At 37.4% G+C, this 18610-nt stretch overlaps 1 protein-coding gene across 2 annotated transcripts in view; it reads left to right on the top strand.

Annotated features, from left to right (window-relative positions):
* The window catches only part of EPS15 (epidermal growth factor receptor pathway substrate 15), a 63982-nt gene that overhangs the window by 14716 nt on the left and 30656 nt on the right, over positions 1-18610 (top strand). For both annotated transcript variants that reach the window (XM_063297928.1, XM_063297927.1), the window contains exons 2-8: positions 4228-4269; positions 7656-7745; positions 8370-8417; positions 9754-9849; positions 12705-12767; positions 15056-15181; positions 17628-17687. In XM_063297928.1, coding sequence (XP_063153998.1) covers positions 4228-4269; positions 7656-7745; positions 8370-8417; positions 9754-9849; positions 12705-12767; positions 15056-15181; positions 17628-17687 — 525 coding nt within the window. The remainder of the gene's footprint in view (positions 1-4227; positions 4270-7655; positions 7746-8369; positions 8418-9753; positions 9850-12704; positions 12768-15055; positions 15182-17627; positions 17688-18610) is intronic.

The following is an 18610-nucleotide window of genomic DNA, read 5'->3' as shown; positions in this document are numbered from 1 at the left end:
ATCTTGCCCTTGGTCGGCCCCTCTTCCTTTTGCCTTCCACTCTCCCCAGCATCAGCATCCTCTCCAGGCTGTCCTGTCTTCTCATTATGTGGCCAAAGTATTTCAGTTTTGCCTTTAATATCATTCCCTCAAGTGAGCAGTCTGGCTTTATTTCCTGGAGGATGGACTGGTTTGATCTTCTTGCAGTCCAAGGCACTCTCAGAATTTTCCTCCAACACCACAGTTCAAAAGCATCGATCTTCCTTCGCTCAGCCTTCCTTATGGTCCAGCTCTCGCAGCCATATGTTACTACAGGGAACACCATTGCTTTAACTATGCGGGCCTTTGTTGTCAGTGTGATGTCTCTGCTCTTAACTATTTTATCGAGATTTGTCATTGCTCTTCTCCCAAGGATTAAGCATCTTCTGATTTCCTGACTGCAGTCAGCATCTGCAGTAATCTTTGCACCTAGGAATACAAAGTCTTTCACTGCTTCTACATTTTCTCCCTCTATTTGCCAGTTATCAATCAAGCTGGTTGCCATAATCTTGCTTTTTTTGAGGTTTAGCTGCAAGCCAGCTTTTGCACTTTCTTCTTTCACCTTCATCATAAGGCTCCTCAGTTCCTCTTCACTTTCAGCCATCAAAGTGGTATCATCTGCATATCTGAGATTGTTAATGTTTCTTCCAGAGATTTTAACTCCAGCCTTGGATTCCTCAAGACCAGCTTGTCGCATGATGTGTTCTGTATACAAGTTGAATAGGTAGGGTGAGAGTATACAGCCCTGCCGTACTCCCTTCCCAATCCTAAACCAGTCCGTTGTTCCGTGGTCTGTTCTTACTGTTGCTACTTGGTTGTTATACAGATTCTTCAGGAGGCATACAAGATGACTTGGTATCCCCATACCACTAAGAACTTGCCACAATTTGTTATGGTCCACACAGTCAAAGGCTTTAGAATAGTCAATAAAACAGAAATAGATGTTTTTCTGAAACTCCCTGGCTTTTTCCATTATCCAGCGGATATTGGCAATTTGGTCTCTAGTTCCTCTGCCTTTTCTAAACCCAGCCTGTACATCTGGCAATTCTCGCTCCATGAACTGCTGAAGTCTACCTTGCAGGATCTTGAGCATTACCTTACTGGCATGTGAAATGAGTGCCACTGTTCGATAGTTTGAACATTCTTTAGTGTTTCCCTTTTTTGGTATGGGGATATAAGTTGATTTTTTCCAATCTGATGGCCATTCTTGTGTTTTCCAAATTTGCTGGCATATAGCATGCATTACCTTGACAGCATCATCTTGCAAGATTTTGAACAGTTCAGCTGGGATGCCGTCGTCTCCTGCTGCCTTGTTATTAGCAATGCTTCTTAAGGCCCACTCAACCTCACTCTTCAGGATGTCTGGCTCTAGCTCACTGACCACACCGTCAAAGCTATCCCCGATATTGTTATCCTTCCTATACAGGTCTTCTGTATATTCTTGCCACCTTTTCTTGATCTCTTCTTCTTCTGTTAGGTCCTTGCCATCTTTGTTTTTGATCATACCCATTTTTGCCTGGAATTTACCTCCAATGTTTCTAATTTTCTGGAAGAGGTCTCTTGTCCTTCCTATTCTATTGTCTTCTTCCACTTCCGTGCATTGCTTGTTTAAAAATAATTCCTTATCTCTTCTGGCTAACCTCTGGAATTTTGCATTTAATTGGGCATATCTCCCCCTATCGCTGTTGCCTTTTGCTTTCCTTCTTTCTTGGGCTACTTCTAGTGTCTCAGCAGACAGCCATTTTGCCTTCTTGGTTTTCTCTTTCTTTGGGATGTATTTTGTTGCCGCCTCCTGAACAATGCTGCCAACTTCTGTCCAGAGTTCTTCCGGGACCCTATCTACTAAGTCCAGTCCCTTAAATCTATTCTTCACCTCCACTGCATATTCCTGAGGAATATTCGTGAGCTCATATCTAGCTGATCTGTGGGTCTTCCCTAATCTCTTTAGTCTGATCCTAAATTGTGCAAGAAGAAGTTCATGGTCTGAACTTCAGTCAGCTCCAGGCCTAGTTTTTACCGACTGTACAGATGTCCACCACCTTTGGCTGCAAAGGATGTAATCAATCTGATTTCGGTGTTGTCCATCTGGTGAAGTCCATGTGTAAAGCCGTCTCTTAGGTTGTTGGAAGAGAGTGTTTGTTATGCAGAGTGAATTGTCTTGGCAAAATTCTATCAGCCTATGTCCTGCTTCGTTTTGTTCTCCCAGGCCATACTTACCTGTAATTCCAGGTGTCATTTGACTGCCCACCTTAGCATTCCAGTCTCCTGTGATGAAAATAACATCTCTTTTAGGCGTGTTGTCCAGTAGGTGCTGCAGATCCTCATAGAACTGCTCTACTTCAGCTTCTTCAGCATTTGTGGTTGGGGCGTATATTTGGATCACTGTGATGTTAGATGGCTTGCCCTGAATTCGAATTGAGATCATTCTGTCGTTTTTTGGGTTGTATCCAAGCACTGCTTTAGCCACTTTACTATTAATTATGAAGGCTACTCCATTTCTTCTGTGGTCCTCTTGTCCACAGTAGTAGATCTGGTGGTCATTTGATGTGAAGTGGCCCATTCCAGTCCATTTCAGTTCACTGACGCCCAGAATGTCTATCTTTAATCTTGACATCTCACCAATAACCACATCCAATTTGCCCTGGCTCATAGATCTTACATTCCAGGTTCCAATGGTGTGTTGATCCTTAGAACATCGGATTCGCCGTTCACCACCAGCACCGTCGGCCGCTAACCGTCCTTTCGGCTTTGAGCTAGCTGCGTCATCACGACTGGGGCTAGTTGAGCTCATCCTCTGTTCCTCCCCAGTAGCATTTTGACCATCTTCCGACCTGGGGGTCTCATCTTCCGATGGTATACCGACATATCTCTGGTTGTACTGATCCATTTAGTTTTCACGGCAAGAATACTGGGGTGGGTTGCCATTACCTTCCCCAGGGATCGCATTTAGTCTGACCTCTCTGTCATGACCTTCCCGTCTTGGGTGGCCCTTCACGGTTTAGCTCATGGCATCATTGAGGTGCTCAAGCTCCAGCACCACGACAAGGTAACGATCCTTTGCGGAGGGATAGGACTTGGGGGTTGTGTTAAGCCTAAAATAAAACATGATCTTTCTTCTTCTTCCCCATAATGTACCACCCTCAAAATTAAATGGTGAGATTTATGATTCTCCTGAGTATAGCCCTGCCCCAAAGATAAGGTGTATGCAGATTTTGACACACACCCAAGTGCTGATCCTAAATTCCCATAATTCAATTGTGTCAACAAAATTATGGTATCTGTTAAAAATTGGTTTTTGCTCAGTCGTAGTATGTTACAATAAACAATAAAGCAGCCAAGGACTGTTTCATATCTATAGTTGTCTTGGATAAGTGTTGTTACAATTGCACAAACAATAATGACTCCATGGGTACATAGTTGTACCAATAATTATACCTCTGCATGAGTGCTACCTTTTTGTGAGTGGGTTTCATTGTGTTTGTCTACAGAAAGCTATAAATTCAAACTGGCTATGAAATGAAGCATATGCAAAAAGTGCCTGTAGGAGAAGGAAATCCAACAGATCACAGTAATTCACTAATAAATAGATAAGTTGAGTTGTTTTAGCATAGTGTTGTGCTATAGCCAATTAAGTGATTTTGTCTCATGATATGTAATTGCCATGTTTTACATGGCCTATTGCCCTGTGAGATTTTCATACTGTAAACTGTATCAACTGGACACTTAAAGTGTTTGGGATTAACTACATTTTGTAATTATAAAATTTAATACTATGATTTGGGAAATGTGTGGACTGAAACCTGCTATTCTGCAAAAGACGCACTGAAATGAAATAGGAAAAAAGGACTAAATAGTTCATATCCTAAGTAATATCTCATATTTGACATGAATACCATACCAGATTCGTACTTCAGAACAACTGTCAAACCTTAAATGCAAAATTTGGCAGAAATCTCTCTCAGCAGAAATAGTTTTGTGGCACAGGCTCAGGCTAATCATAATATTTTGTTGTAGCTTACAGTAGTTGTTTCATCTGAAAGGGAATCCATTCCCATTTCAACTTTGTAATTATGTATATTCTATGTAAATACTCATAACTTTTGTTTTTGATTTTGTATCTAATTGTACTAACCTATTTACTTATATTTTTAAACTTAAGCCATTGAGAAAATTGAGCAATGATATTATATTATTATTATTTTTTGGTAGCTGTCAAGTGCAAATCCGGTATATGAAAAATATTATCGCCAGGTAAGTGTGGGCTCATTTCCTTTGTTTTTATTTTAGAGTAAAATAATTTCTCCTTGGGTTGTTATCGGTAATTGTATTAAACAGAATAAAATGATCCACTTCATTTTGTAGTTTATAGACTGAAATAAATACTTGAAATATATTAAAAGTTAATTTTATATCTTAGCACGACATCAGAGTACAATGGGCCTTGTTTCACTACATTTCTTTTGAACACAAAAAATTACTGTTGGCACTAGAGATCAGCAACAATTGACCATAGATAGCAATTCCAGAAATAATTTCTCTATAATACCTACTTCTGATACAAGACTATAATGAGTTTATTTTATTTGAAAAAATACCCTGTGTTTTATAATAATGAGTCCTTGTTGAAGTAAATTAGCATATCCAGAATAACCTCAATTAAAAGTTTATCACTGCTTAAGAGATTTGTTTCAATACAGAGTTCATCGGTATTAGTGATGCTTTATGCCTACCAGTTTAAAGAGGTTTTTTTAAGTTAAATACGAAAGGTCTATTGTCTTGAGAATTATGGCATTTAAGTGACAGAGAACAAGCGTTTGTTTACAGCGAGCGTAATGTATAGAAATGTTAGGGTCTATAAAATCACAGAGTATTTAATTATTTGGAAACTAGTTTGTGCAGTGAGTCTTTCTACTCATACCCTTCTGCTTGCAGACCCCCAAAATTTGTTTTGAAGAATCCTGTGTCTTTTTGAAGCAGATTTTCAGTACATGAAGGGGAAGAGGAAATAGGTTTGCCTGACAGAAGGGCTATGGATTCCAGTTATTACTTTTGTGAATCCTAGAGATTGCTATTTTGGTAAGATGGAACTGCCCTTTCACTTAGCTAGAAGGATAAATGAGACTGTGTTGTATTACGGATTCCCATCCTATGTACTATACTGTATATTATATAAGCAAATACTAATCTCATTCACGAAGAAGTCAGAGACGTGCCATTATAGTTAATAGATTCGTTTCAAATAGGGAGAAGTTATCTATTATAGACAAACCTGAGTGGATGTGATGATATGCAAAATACTTTGAACTGTTTGAATTTGAAATTCCCCATTTTGAATTGGAAATACTTTCAAGCTTGAAATGGTTGTTCTATATTCAAAACAGTCTGTTTTGATAATGTTGGAAGTGTTTCAAGTTCAAAACTTTCTGAATTGTTGACACATCCTGTTTTGAACTCAAAATGGGGCAGTTTAAATTCAAAACTTTTTGCACATCCTTAATTGGTGGGTTGTATACACCATGAAGAAGAATCTAAAATAATGTCAGTGTCTTGTCAATAATTTCAGTTATAATTTCTAGTTCAGCACCTTTTGCTCACCCACTGCCCACTGTAGTTTTGAGGATTGTTACCCCATACCTTTCTTTTTACTGAGAAATGTATCTCAACACATGCATAATGCAAAATAAACCTTTTTAGATGCAACTAATATTAGTAATACAGTTTTTATTTGCAGTTCAACTCTGTAAGTTTCTTAAGCGTTAAAATCTAAAGTGCTAAATCAATGGTACAAGAGGATACCCTTGCAGACATACAATAGTAATTATTTTCTCTGCCAAATGCTTAACTCCTATAGTTTGCTATGAGCTACAAGTACATGAGAGGCACAAGAGTATCTGGATACCCAGACCCAATTTGCCTCGCCAAACAGTTTACACAGTAAACAACTTTTGCAAGATTATAGAATATCTTGCTTGGTCCTCATGTGGTCATTGTCTTGAAAAATGAACTTGCTTTGAAAAATGAATGCGTAAATTTATTTATTTATTTATTTCAAAGATTTACTGTATATGGCCGCCCATCTTGTAGAACAGAACTCTGGGTGGTTAACAACAATCAAATCACAAACAATAAAAGAAAAACCAGACACATAATCCAACATCTGCATCCATTCATCTATGCAATCCTCAGGCTTTTATAGATTACATTATAATAAGAGTTTTTCTGCTAGGGTGGTAAAGTAGCAATTATCTCTAGCTATTTATGTCTCAGGGACATAGGAAATTAATGATATATATCTTCCCAAGTGGAAGAATGAGAATACTTCTTTTTACCGCTGGAAGCCCCCAAGGATGCTTCCATCATATTGGCCTTTTCTCTGGACCTCAGAACAAGGCACTGGACTGCTTTCCTTCCTTCCTCCCTCCCTCCTTCCCTTGGTTTCTTTACCACCCCACTCTAAGGGACTCTAGGCACTGTACAGAAATTATAATTAAAACAGTTACAAATAATACTTCATAATAATACAAAATTCAACGAAGTTGATATTCTGCAAGTGCCTGTGTGGCTCATGTGGAGTCGGGAGACAGTACTGAAAACCAAATTGATAGAAGCTAGTGGTTTTCAAAATATCAGTTTTCCATTTTTAATTATTTTAAAGAAGTGAGGCAGAAAGCTGGAGCATAACTAAAGTAGGTGACTTAGGAGATCAAATTGGGATCTCAGCCATAAGAAATGTGTCACTCTCTCATCTAGAGAGATAGTATACTAGAATGTAAGGCATCTTTGAAATGGAAAACTGCCTTGGTTTTTTTTATTAAAATGACAGTATGTAAACATAGCAAGTAAATGAATTGTACATGGCTATTCTTGCTCCCAAGAAACTGGAAGTAGACTTGTTAATTCAAGGTAACTATACATAACTATTAGATTGCATTAAGCATCTCACAATGAAAGTTTGTCTTTGAAGGAGCTCAAAATACATGTTATAGGCAATATGATATGATAAAAATTCCCATCAATTTAATCCTGACTGAAAAGTCATGGTAAATAGAGATACTTAAAAAAGTAATATACAACAGAAGTTGTAACCCAGGAATGACATTCAGAATGTTGAAATGTGCCATTTATATGTAATATATTAAATATATTACAGCTAGTTAACGTTTTGGACAGTTCAATTGTAAAACTATGTTACTTCTTGCTGTTGGAGGTTAGTAATGAAGAAATCAGTCATACTTGGGTGAACCATTGTCTTGCATGTATAAACAATTGATCATAGAGCTGATGAATATAGATAGGGAATCTGATGGATCTGATGAATATACAGTAGATAAGGAAAGGATATTTTTAGTATATTGACTCTAGGGCATATAGGGCTTTAAAAGCTAATTATAACACCTGGAGCTAGATAGATGTGCTTGAACATTCATTTGCTAAAAGTTATCATAAACATAATTTTTGTAACTATATATGTACAATGCCATGATTTTAACATACAGTGTATATGGTTCTATTGTGCATGCAACATGATTAATTTAATATTCCATAATTCTTTGTTTTCTGAGCTAATAAGGTTTAGTTAAAGCTGTATATTTTAAAGATTTGCTTGTAACAATCAGTTGTATCGCCTCTTTTGGCAGGTTGATCCTAGTAATTCCGGAAGAGTGTTGGCTTCTGATGCAGCTGTTTTTTTGAAGAAATCAGGACTGGCAGATTTGATACTTGGGAAGGTATTGATATGTTGAGATAAGAGGATAATCTGTCTTGGCTTTCACAAGAATAAAAATGCTGTTATCCGCAGAATCTTTTAGATTTCATAGATTCCATTGTTATTGTAATTCTTATTGGTGTTATCTTATGCTGGTCTATGACTGAAATAAAGATTTGATTTGATTCTGCATATTCTGTTACAATTTTTTAGTGTTACATTCTCTATAGGAGTTACAGCTTCATTCCTTGAAAAGTAATCATTTTAATTTTAATGTTGAGTGAACCCAACATTGGGTGGGTCCAGGAGTACTCAGTAGCTGCATATTGAAAATGAAGTGATTTCTTGACTTCATTGTATAAAAGGTTCTCCAAGGGGGTGATTAGAGTAATCTAAAGGTATTTATCTAAATATATGGAAGATATTTTGTGTTTAAAGATAATCTAAAACTAAAAACACAATTCAGATTGAGCTATGGTAATTGTAATAATCTCTGTCAGCTAACATTAAACCATTAAGTTGTATTAGCATTGCAACTATTGCTGATAATAAATATAACAAATTATTTTTAAAATAGGTTGATAAGGTAAATAGAAGAGATTTCTGACATCACTTCACATGCTTCTTCTATCTAACTATATTTTAGGTTTGGGATCTTGCTGATACAGATGGCAAAGGTATCTTAAACAAACAGGTAAAATATATTTTTTTCTGTATATAAATATTGTTAAGAAATAACAACATAAAAAGTATTTCTCCAATAGTTTAAAGAGGTTCCTGTATCTAATTATAGTGTGAGCCTCTGCCTTTGATTTATTAACAAGGTAGGGAGCATGTGTAGACAATGGCCTTTGGAATTCTTTCTAACCCTCTTACCAGCAATGGCCATAGGAGACATCTGTATTTGCTTCTGTGTAATAAAGTAGTATTTCCACTTCCCCCTCATCTTGTACCTGTCACTGTATGTGTGTGTCCTTGGAAGCACAGGTGAGCTGTATATGCTCTGCTGTGGGTCATATAACCAGGAGGGAGCGGGCTTAGATGGAGTAGTCAGCAATGTTCTGAGGCCCTGCCCAACTGCTTCTCCCATAGCAATGCACTGGGGGATTTGTTTCTGGAATATTTTGGCATCTGCTTGGCCACTGTGTGACATAGGACGCTGACCTTAATGGACCTTTGGCCTGATTCATCAGAACTCTTCTTATAGGCTAGAAGATAGACAAAGATGCAAATAAATCCTCTCATTAAGTCTGCACTCCTCGTAATGTTGATCCTAATACACAGGAGCAAAATATGTTGGGTGTATTGTATATCATCAAATGTCTCTAAGACAAAATAGAAAGACTACAAGCTAGAGAATGATAAATTACACAATTTAGCTTTTTGGAAAATGTGCACTATTTCTCAGTATTAGAATAGAAAAATTTATAAATAGACATGAAATCCTCTTAATTACATGAGCCTTCTGTGTGCTTCCAATTATATACTTTAAAAACTGTTTAGAGCAGGGGTCCCCAGCCCCCACGCCATGGACTGGTACCGGGCCATGGCCTGTTAGGAACCAGGCCGCCCAGCAGGAGGTGGGTGAGCAAGCGAATTTACAGCCTGAGTATTTACAGCTACTGGTAAATTTACATCGCTTGCATTACTGCCTGAGCTCCGCCTCCTGTCAGAGAAAGCAAGCCCATTGGCTGCTATCTCCAAACGGCGCAAAGAAAAAAGAATAAAAGGTTGGGAGAAAGAGGAAGCTCTTGAATCATCCTGAAACCATCCCTCCCCCCTGTCTGTGGAAAAATTGTCTTCCACAAAACCAGTCCCTGGTGCCAAAAAGGTTGGAAACCGCTGGTTTAGAGAATCAAATCATGTTACTTTATGCTAGCAAAGTATTTTGAAAAAACAATTTGACAGACCTCAGTTCAATGCATGATGCAGTGCAAAAAAAAATGCATAATTTATTTGATATTTCAGAGTTGAACTAACCATGCATTTTCTGTAAAACTGTTTTTTGTTACTTTCTTTTTCCTTTATAGGAATTTTTTGTGGCTTTACGGCTTGTAGCCTGTGCACAGAATGGATTGGATGTTTCGCTGAGTAGTCTCAACTTGCCTGTTCCTCCACCTAGATTTGTAAGACATTTTAAAAAATAAGTTAACCGATTACAGTACAATAGAAAGCCCTCACTGACTTGCATAGCGTACACTCTCAACGAACAACTTAAAAACTGTGCTGTGTAGCTGTGCATGTCTGGATTGTGCCTTAATTGTTTAGTGATGGAAGATTTTTAATTGAATTTAATCTTTGGTAAAATGTTATTCCTTCCTCTTTTTTTATACAGTGTTACATTTACATAGAGAGAGAGATCATAAAGAAATATTACGCACCCAGCTAGCAGCCTGTAATGCAAAAAAGCTATCGTTCTAAATCCAGAAAAAAAAATCAGTGTCGCGGACAAACTTATTTCTGTTTTTTAAAACCTAGTTGCCTTTTCTCTATGATGCTTCTATACCTTCGGTACTGCATTCCAAAACTGCAACCTGATATGACAATTTTGGACGAACCTTCCTGTGTTCAGAGTAAGGAAGCAGCCTCTCTGTTTCTGAAGGATCCCATTTTGCGTAAGGTTGGAAGCTGCTGAGGCTGGAGCTAGTGCTGCTCAGACCAGGCAAAATCGCTACGTAAATTGCTCCATTGCTGTTAATATCTGCTGCCCTCTCTTTGCCTTTTAATCACAATTTTTTAATTTTCTGGATTTGTTAATTGTTTTTTATATCACTGCTTTATAGTTTTTTATTGTACGCTGCCCGGAGTCACATTTTTCATGAGATGGGCAGCCATATAAATATGATGAATGAATACATACATACATAGATACAGAACAGGTGCACTGCAATTTCAAGGTTGGAAAAAGGATGACCAAAAGTTTTTGGCCCGAAAGAGTGATTTAAACCCTGCATCAGATGATTCTTGTGTTCCACACCAGGCAGATGATCTGCGTAATTACGATCTCTTTCTTCTCTGCAATAAAACAGCTAATCTAGCAGTATCATGTTCTTGAAATTTCAGCTGTTATGTAGTTCCTGAATCTAGGGTTGAGTTTCAAGAAGAATAAAGATTTGTGTCTATGCGTGTCCTGAAGTCTGACACTTTGGACATTGCTCATGTGGTAGGACTGTTTTTCCACTCAGTTCTTTTCTGATTGCAAAACTGGCATTATTCAGTGGGGTTTTTTTCTCTCTCTCTTTTCTGTAAGATCTTGCACTAGCTGATTTCTAGGAATTTTATCTTTTCTAATGTCAGCAAAAATGGCTAGTTTTCTTATTAGTGTGTTTTGTTCCATGTGCCAAAGCCACAGTGGATTATCTTTAGAATATGCTGTGGTGTGCTCCATATCATGACTGAGTCATAACATAATTTCTATGAGTTATCACTTGTCCACCACTTTTCTCCATTCTCTGCAGTCTCAGTTGCTCTGTGCCAGAGCAGCTCTTGGCAGACTCTGGGATCCTGTCCTTCACAGGTTATAATCATAGTTCTTTATTTTCCAGTTCTTGTAGCAATTGAGAGTAACCACCATTATGTCATGTTACCAGTCACAATTCACAGTTGCAAGATAATGTCTCATTTTTATCACACATATTTATTTATAGAATGTGCAAGCAGAGAATGCTCAAAAGCTTGATGCAAGCGTGTACTGTACTTTAGATATAATATTTGTCCAAATATAATAATATTTGTCTTGTAATTTCCCCATATCAATTGCACTGATTGTATTTACTTCCAAAAAGAGCATATTTACTTATGTGTATGTGTAATGTTTATGGATTTGATAAAATCAAAGTTGAACGTTGTCAAGTACTCCCCAGTTTTTAAGTTATAAAACAGAGGATTAATACTTTGTGTTTTTGCATTTTTTATACAGTGCACATGCCCCCTTTCTTCGACTGTTCCTACGTTAAAAAAAAAATTCCTCACAGGAGGCTCTGACATAAACTGGGACCGTACCCATTAAGATGAAAACTGCTAGATACATTAACTTCCCGTATGAAACATATAGCCCCAATTGTCAGTAATTTTAATTGCTCCTGTTATTATGATTTAAGGTTGTAAAATTCCCATCAACAGCTGTAGCTTTCAGAAATCGTCTGGTACCTCCTCCTTATTAATTGTGTCATGGTTTGTCATAATTTTATATTTTTTCTTTACCTTACGTGGTATTTTCTTTTATGACTGGATGATAATTAAATAAATTGAATAAAAAGTCATTTGGTGGGATGCTCTTCTCTAGACTATAACCTAGTTATTGACAGGTGGCATGCTTAACTCTTTTATAATCTAAAATAATCCTAGTAGCCTATTAAGGAAGATCCAAACACAGACCTTGAGGCTGAGAGTTGAAACTGGAGTTTAGTTGGTTAAAGCAACAAAATTCTTTAGTACCATTTAGAGTGACACACAGCTTCAGAAGCACAACACTGTTCCTGTCAGGGAACATTTTGAATATCTATTCTTAGATTGCTGTATGTGTATCTACTATTGCTGGCCAGTTTTTGAAAGTTTATGGAAAATTTTGTTTTGAGTGCATATAACTTCTGAGTTGGTTTTTGAGTTTACCGCAGCTCTCAATTACTGTGACACCTGCTATAGTGATGTGTCACATAAATGTGGCATGTAATATTTTGCTACCATTGTTATGCACTATATTCCAGATGTATTTGCTTTTTGCATACTTGATAATATTAGAAATGCATTATAGTTGTGGAATCAGTAGTAACCTAGGATGATTTGGTTTACAATGTACACATGCAGCTTAGGAGAGAAAGATAATTCATTTGAATCTTCTAATTCTTTTCTTGTGGCAGGAGTGAATGAAGAATTTGAAATAAATGGTGGCACTGAATGTGAAAAAACAGGTTTATAATAAGCAATTCAGATAGCAAAAAACAGATATTTAAAACAATCTTTATATTTTCCTTCCTATTAGAATGATTCCACCAGTCCATTATTATGTGGGGGAGCTCCACTTGATATCCCTTGGTCTGTTAAGGTAAATGAATTAATTGGTCTAAAGTGAATGCTTTCAGTGAATATGCTTCACCATATCAAATTCTCTCTAGAAATAATTTTCCACTTTCCGTGTTTGACCCACTTTTCCAGAGCAAAAGCTAATATCTAACCTGGCAAACAGGGTTTGTTTTTTTTTAAATGATGGTGCCTCACTGTACTGTACTGTGATTTGGCGACTGAGCATAAAGACATAGCCATTTCACATATATTGGTTATCTGGGGAGTTTTGCTTAGTTCTTGAGCACATATGAAAGCATAAACTATGACAGATATGAACTGCTATGTAGCCCCATCTTAAAAATACATCTTTCTTGAATAAAAACTGATTTATGTAACCCCTTATTTTTTGGCCTTGATTATGACTTCCTGGCTACTATTCCACTGCCAAAATAATTCACTTTCTTGTCACTATATTCATGGACATTTCTCCATAAGTTCCTGTACTACCAGCAGAGGTTTCTTATAGCAGCAGGAGGTGGGCCTTCTCTGCAGCAGCTCCCACCCTTTGGAACACCCTTCCCCCGGAAGTGAGGTTAGCCTCCTCCCTTTTGGACTTCAGAAAATGGTTGAAGATCTGGTTTTGTCGTCGTGCCTGGAGTGGGGAGAGGAAGAGCCACTCTTGGGGCTGGTTGGTTCCCTAGTCCTGCTGGGATCGGTCTTGTCCCCCTTTGGGTGGAATTAGATCTGCCATTACTTGGAACTCATTACATTTTATATTTATTGATATTGATATTTATTGATGAATGATATTATTTATTATTTTATTGAATTTTAAACTGTTTTATTGTGAACCGCCCAGAGTCCCCTGTATGGGGGAGATGGGCTGTGATAAAAATATGATAAATAAATAAATAAAATTATTGTCCAGGAACCTTCATAGCCTTGTCACTATGGATGTCTGCATTCATATCCCAGTATCTTTATACCTTGACATTTTCTTCTCCAAGGTTATAGACCATACCTTTTGGAAGGTTTGTTGATGTCTTGAGTAACTCTGCCTTTTTCCCCTTATGAAATACACCTGCTTTCTAGATCACCTTTAGGACACCATGTATCTCTCTTCTCTTTAAATGCTGCTTCAGTCTCCTAACTTTTCTGTGATACAGTCTCCTCATCCTGTTACCAGAATTGCAGTAGATGTCTTGCTTACAACTTCCTTTCTTTTTTTCCCCCTTCTGTTGCCTTCTGTCAAATACGACTGAATCTAAGAGCAGTATTTTTTCATTATATTTCTAAAGCTTATTAATGGTAGCCTTATTAATGCTTATTTATGGTGCTACCATTGTCACTCACTCCTAATAGTAACCTTGGGTGGTAAATACCACAAAAAAAGGAACCAAAGCAGGGCTTCAGAGAAACAAGGGAGGTTCTGCTTCATTCAAGAAGACTGAGGTGTTTAGCTCTTTCAGTATGCCTAGTAGTGATGGTGTGCTGATGGATGGATGGAAAAGGGAAAAAGAAAAATGGAAAGCTAACAGGTAGGAAATGGAATAATCTATTGGAACTGCCACCCTGCTTTTAGGAGATACAAGTATGTTGTAGCACCTGAATGTAGATTCTACTTTTTCCCCACCTGGCATTGAATCTGAACAATCCTATGTTGGAAGTAAAGCTAGGTTAATTAGGGGTAAGGCAGTGATTTACGTATTTTACACATTCTTTAGGTATGCAGTAATACATTCATTTATAATTTAAAAAAGATCCAAAATAGCCCATTGAGACCATCCCCTACCTTTCAGATGTAGAATGTTGGCCACTGGGGGAAAGAGAGAAGAACTTCTGACACATAATCCTAGATTGAGACATTAGAATTGGATAGACATATTTTATGGTGAGGTTTCAAGAAAAAAGAAAAAATACACATCTGCACGGTGGCTGTTTAATCAGTTTTTTATAGCTTGTAAGCCCAGTAAGTGAATGCTTTAGGAGGAAGCAATATCTATGTTTTAGTTGTAGTTTGCTTTAAAAACAATGAAATCTTTTGAACAGAAATAAGGCCTAATGTATTTGGAGTATTTGATGTTCATACTTATATTGTTTCAAAGTACTCAAAATGAATTTCAAGCAAAATCTCTAAGAATAGCCCCTCTGATTTGTTGCTTGCTGTCCAATTTTCCTCTAATTCTCTTGAAACTCCTGTCATTTATCATACTTAAGTGAATTTCCCAGCCAGGGTGACCGCACTTTTTCTATAATACGTTCTTCCTCAATTTTTGTGTGTATCAGTGTTGTAAATTAAGTGTAGCTTCTTAATATCTTTATAACCAGATAGAAGACAAGGCCAAGTATGATGCCATCTTTGATAGCCTGAATCCGGTGAATGGATTATTGTCAGGTGATAAAGTGAAACCTGTTCTCTTAAACTCCAAGCTACCAGTTGATGTCCTGGGAAGGGTAAGAACAACAGATAACATAGCAATGCAAAACATAATATTTGTATCCTTTTGGATTCTATAGGTTAGGGTTGAAGAAACTTACAAACGTCCCTCCCTCCCTCTTACACCTTCCACACACCAATTATTCACAGCCACCTAAGGAGTGTCATCAGGAAGAGGATGTTTGCAGATCACTGGTTTCTCACAGCACCTATCAGTTTTAAGGAGGTCATCAGGTTAGGAAGACTAGACTTAGCAATTGGGCTCAAGATTTGTGGATTCCAGTGATCTTGAGCAGAGTACAAGTAGTCCTCACTTAACGACCACGGTTGGGACCAGCAACTCTGTTGCTAAACGATGTGATCATTAAGCGAGACATCACATGACTGCAACAGACCTACAACTTCACTTCCACCACAATCATTAAGTGAATCACCCGTGGTCATTAAGTGGGACATCACATGACCATGACTTGTGATTTTACTGCCAGCTTCTCCACTGACTCTGTCAGAAGCCAGCTGTGAACCACAAATGGCAATTGCATGACTGCGAGACCCTAAATGTGCGCCAGTTGCAAAGTGCCTGAATCTCAATCATGTGACCGCAGGGACACTATGACAGTTGCAACTGTGAGGATCAGTCATAAAGTTACTTTTTCAGCACTTGTAACTTTGAATGGTTGCTAAACAGAACAGTTGTTAAGTGAGGATTACCTATACTTGAGTGGAAAGAGGAAATATGATTCTTTGCTTTCCCCTCAGGTAGCTAATGGTGATTCTTTGCTCTCCCTTCAGGTAGCTAATGTCACTACTCACTAAGAGAATTTATAAGGGCTATGCTTTGACAGGAAAGTCGGTCTGGTGTAGCGGTTAAGGCATGAGGCTAGAAACCAGGAGACGGTGAGTTCTAGTCACACCTTAGGCACAAAACCGGCTGGGTGACTTTGGGCCAATCACTCACTCTCAGCCCAAGGAAGCAGGCAATGGCAAACTACTTCTGAAAAACCTTGCCAAGAAAACTTCAAGGACTACTCCAGGCAGTCACCAGGAGTCAAGACTGACTTGAAGGCACCCCCCCAAAAATAATGCATTCCTTAGGATTTTTTTCTTAAAACTATATGTTGCTCCCCCCCAATTATAAAGTTATTTTTTTTATTGATGCTATATCTGATAAAGTATAAAGATATACTACTAATATGAAGTCTTAGCCCCAAGGGTCTCACTCTCGTGTACATGTTGTACATACGTTGAAAGTATGGGTAGGGGAATTGGCGCTCCAGATACTGAACTATAATGCTGAACTCCAGGGCTGCAGAATATTTCTTCCGCCAGCCATGCTGTGTGAATTATGTTTCAGCAACATATTGAGAGTCAAAGGTGAATTAAAAAAAAAACCCACCCTCTTCTCAATAAGAATGACTGGTGTTTAATGCTTTATTGTTACCTAAATGCCATGAAAATTACTCCTCTTCTAAAATGACCTTCTTTAAATTGCATTCAGGAACAGGAGAATAGCACATTGGGGGGAAAAACCTTTCTACCTTCTATTGTTTTCTTTGAAAATCTTTTATAGGGAGAAAAAAAGGGAGGGTGTTTTTATGGATGGAAACATTTCTGTCCTGGCTACTTTTCATCTGCTCCTGATTTCAGCTTTGATTGGGTGTTGTACAATGTGTGGGAAAAGTTTCATGGAACAATATGTAATGTATGATTGGTCTTGAAATGAGTAATTCCTCTCTAACAATACAGGGTTGGTAGGTCACTGTGCTGCATCTTGAGTTTTCGTTATTGCCATTAAATGTAATAGTAAACATGATAAAGGTTAGACATAGACTTTGTATGGACAAGTATAATGCAATATGGAACTCATTTATACAAAATATAGTAGGTTAAAAAAGAATGATAGTTATATAAGTGTGTTAGAAATAAATATATACACACTTGAATAATATTTACATTAGTTAAGTGAATAGAGAATTGTATCTGTTAACTGTTACAATGGTGAAAGGTCGCCTGTGCAAGCACTGAGTCATGTCTGACCCTTTCGGGGACGTCACTTTTGCAACATTTTCTTGGCAGACTATAACGGGGTGGTTTGATATACAATTGCCCTTTTTTTCCACTTTTTTAAAAGCACTTTTTACGTGTTGCTTTTTTTTTCTTGAGAATGTATGTATTTGCATCGTAATTTTCTTTGTTTTGTTCTTTTCCTTTTTCTGTTACTATTCAATTTAAAATTTAAAAAATAATTAAAAAACATATGATAAAGGTTAAGGTATTTGCCCTTAAAGGTTAACTTCGATCTTTAACCTCTTAAAAACTACTTGGTAATTGGTGCTGAGAATTTGTCACGTCCACATACTGTATGTCTGACCTTTAAAAAAATGTTAAGAGGGCAAATATTATTTATAATTGACAGTAGTTTGAAAATGTAAACTTAAGATAAGATGGGCTTTTGTTTATTAGGTTTGGGAGTTAAGCGATATTGACCATGATGGAATGTTGGACAGGGATGAATTTGCTGTTGTAAGTATACCTTTATACACTACAAAATTTTGAAACAGTAATTAGAATAGTTAAAGAAGGCATAATCTAGACTTACTGATTGAGTGTAATTTTTTTTTTTTTTTTGGAGGAAGAGCTATTTAAGGGATTTTGAAAATGTAAGTTCCAGCAGTGATGAGTTCTAAAAAATGCAAAATTTACCTTTTATCTAATGTGATATTTTTTCTCCTTCACATGATGCCACCGTAAAGTGTTTTAAAACATTTTGTTCAGATTGGATATGGCTTCTACTTTATTTCAGAAGAGTTATTTGAATTTTCATTGTGCAAATTAGTCAAAATCCTCTCCCAGAAGGGGCAGATTTACTGTTTACTGTTTAAGGCACATTCTGCCATATTCATTTTATCTGCAGGCTGACAAAGCTAGTTTCCTTGTTAGCAGTGACTATAATGTTATAAGCTACCACAGGATATGAATGTAAAATTATACAAATGTATTGCATATTTAACCAATATACAATTCTACTTATTTTGCCCAAGCAGATAACACTTTTAAGTTGTGTTCTATGTAATTGTGTCCAAGACTCCTAGTGTGGGGGGTATTTCAGGGCTCTATGCTCTCACATCTTTTGTTTAACATCTACACGAGGCTGCTGATGGTCATCCATTGGTTTGGGATCAGGTATCATCAATATGTGGAATATACTCAATTAAACATCTCAGCCCCAGACTGACCAGGTAATGCTGTCAAGGTCAAGCTCAGCCCTAACAAGAGTGGCTGTGATTTTTGGAGGCCTCCCCTCCCTGGTGCTGGGGATGTTTCATGTTTAGTCTTATGTGGGTTGCACTTTCTCCTTTGGGACTGGTGCACAATTTAGGAGTGGTCTTTGATTCATAGCTCTTGCTCAAGGAATAGGTGGCAGCTGTGGTAGGAAGGTCTTTGCA

Source organism: Candoia aspera, chromosome 3 (assembly GCF_035149785.1).
Source record: "Candoia aspera isolate rCanAsp1 chromosome 3, rCanAsp1.hap2, whole genome shotgun sequence".
Lineage (NCBI taxonomy): Eukaryota > Metazoa > Chordata > Lepidosauria > Squamata > Boidae > Candoia > Candoia aspera.
The sequence above is the reverse complement of the archived record's forward strand: the minus strand, read 5'-3'. Positions and strand labels throughout refer to the sequence as shown.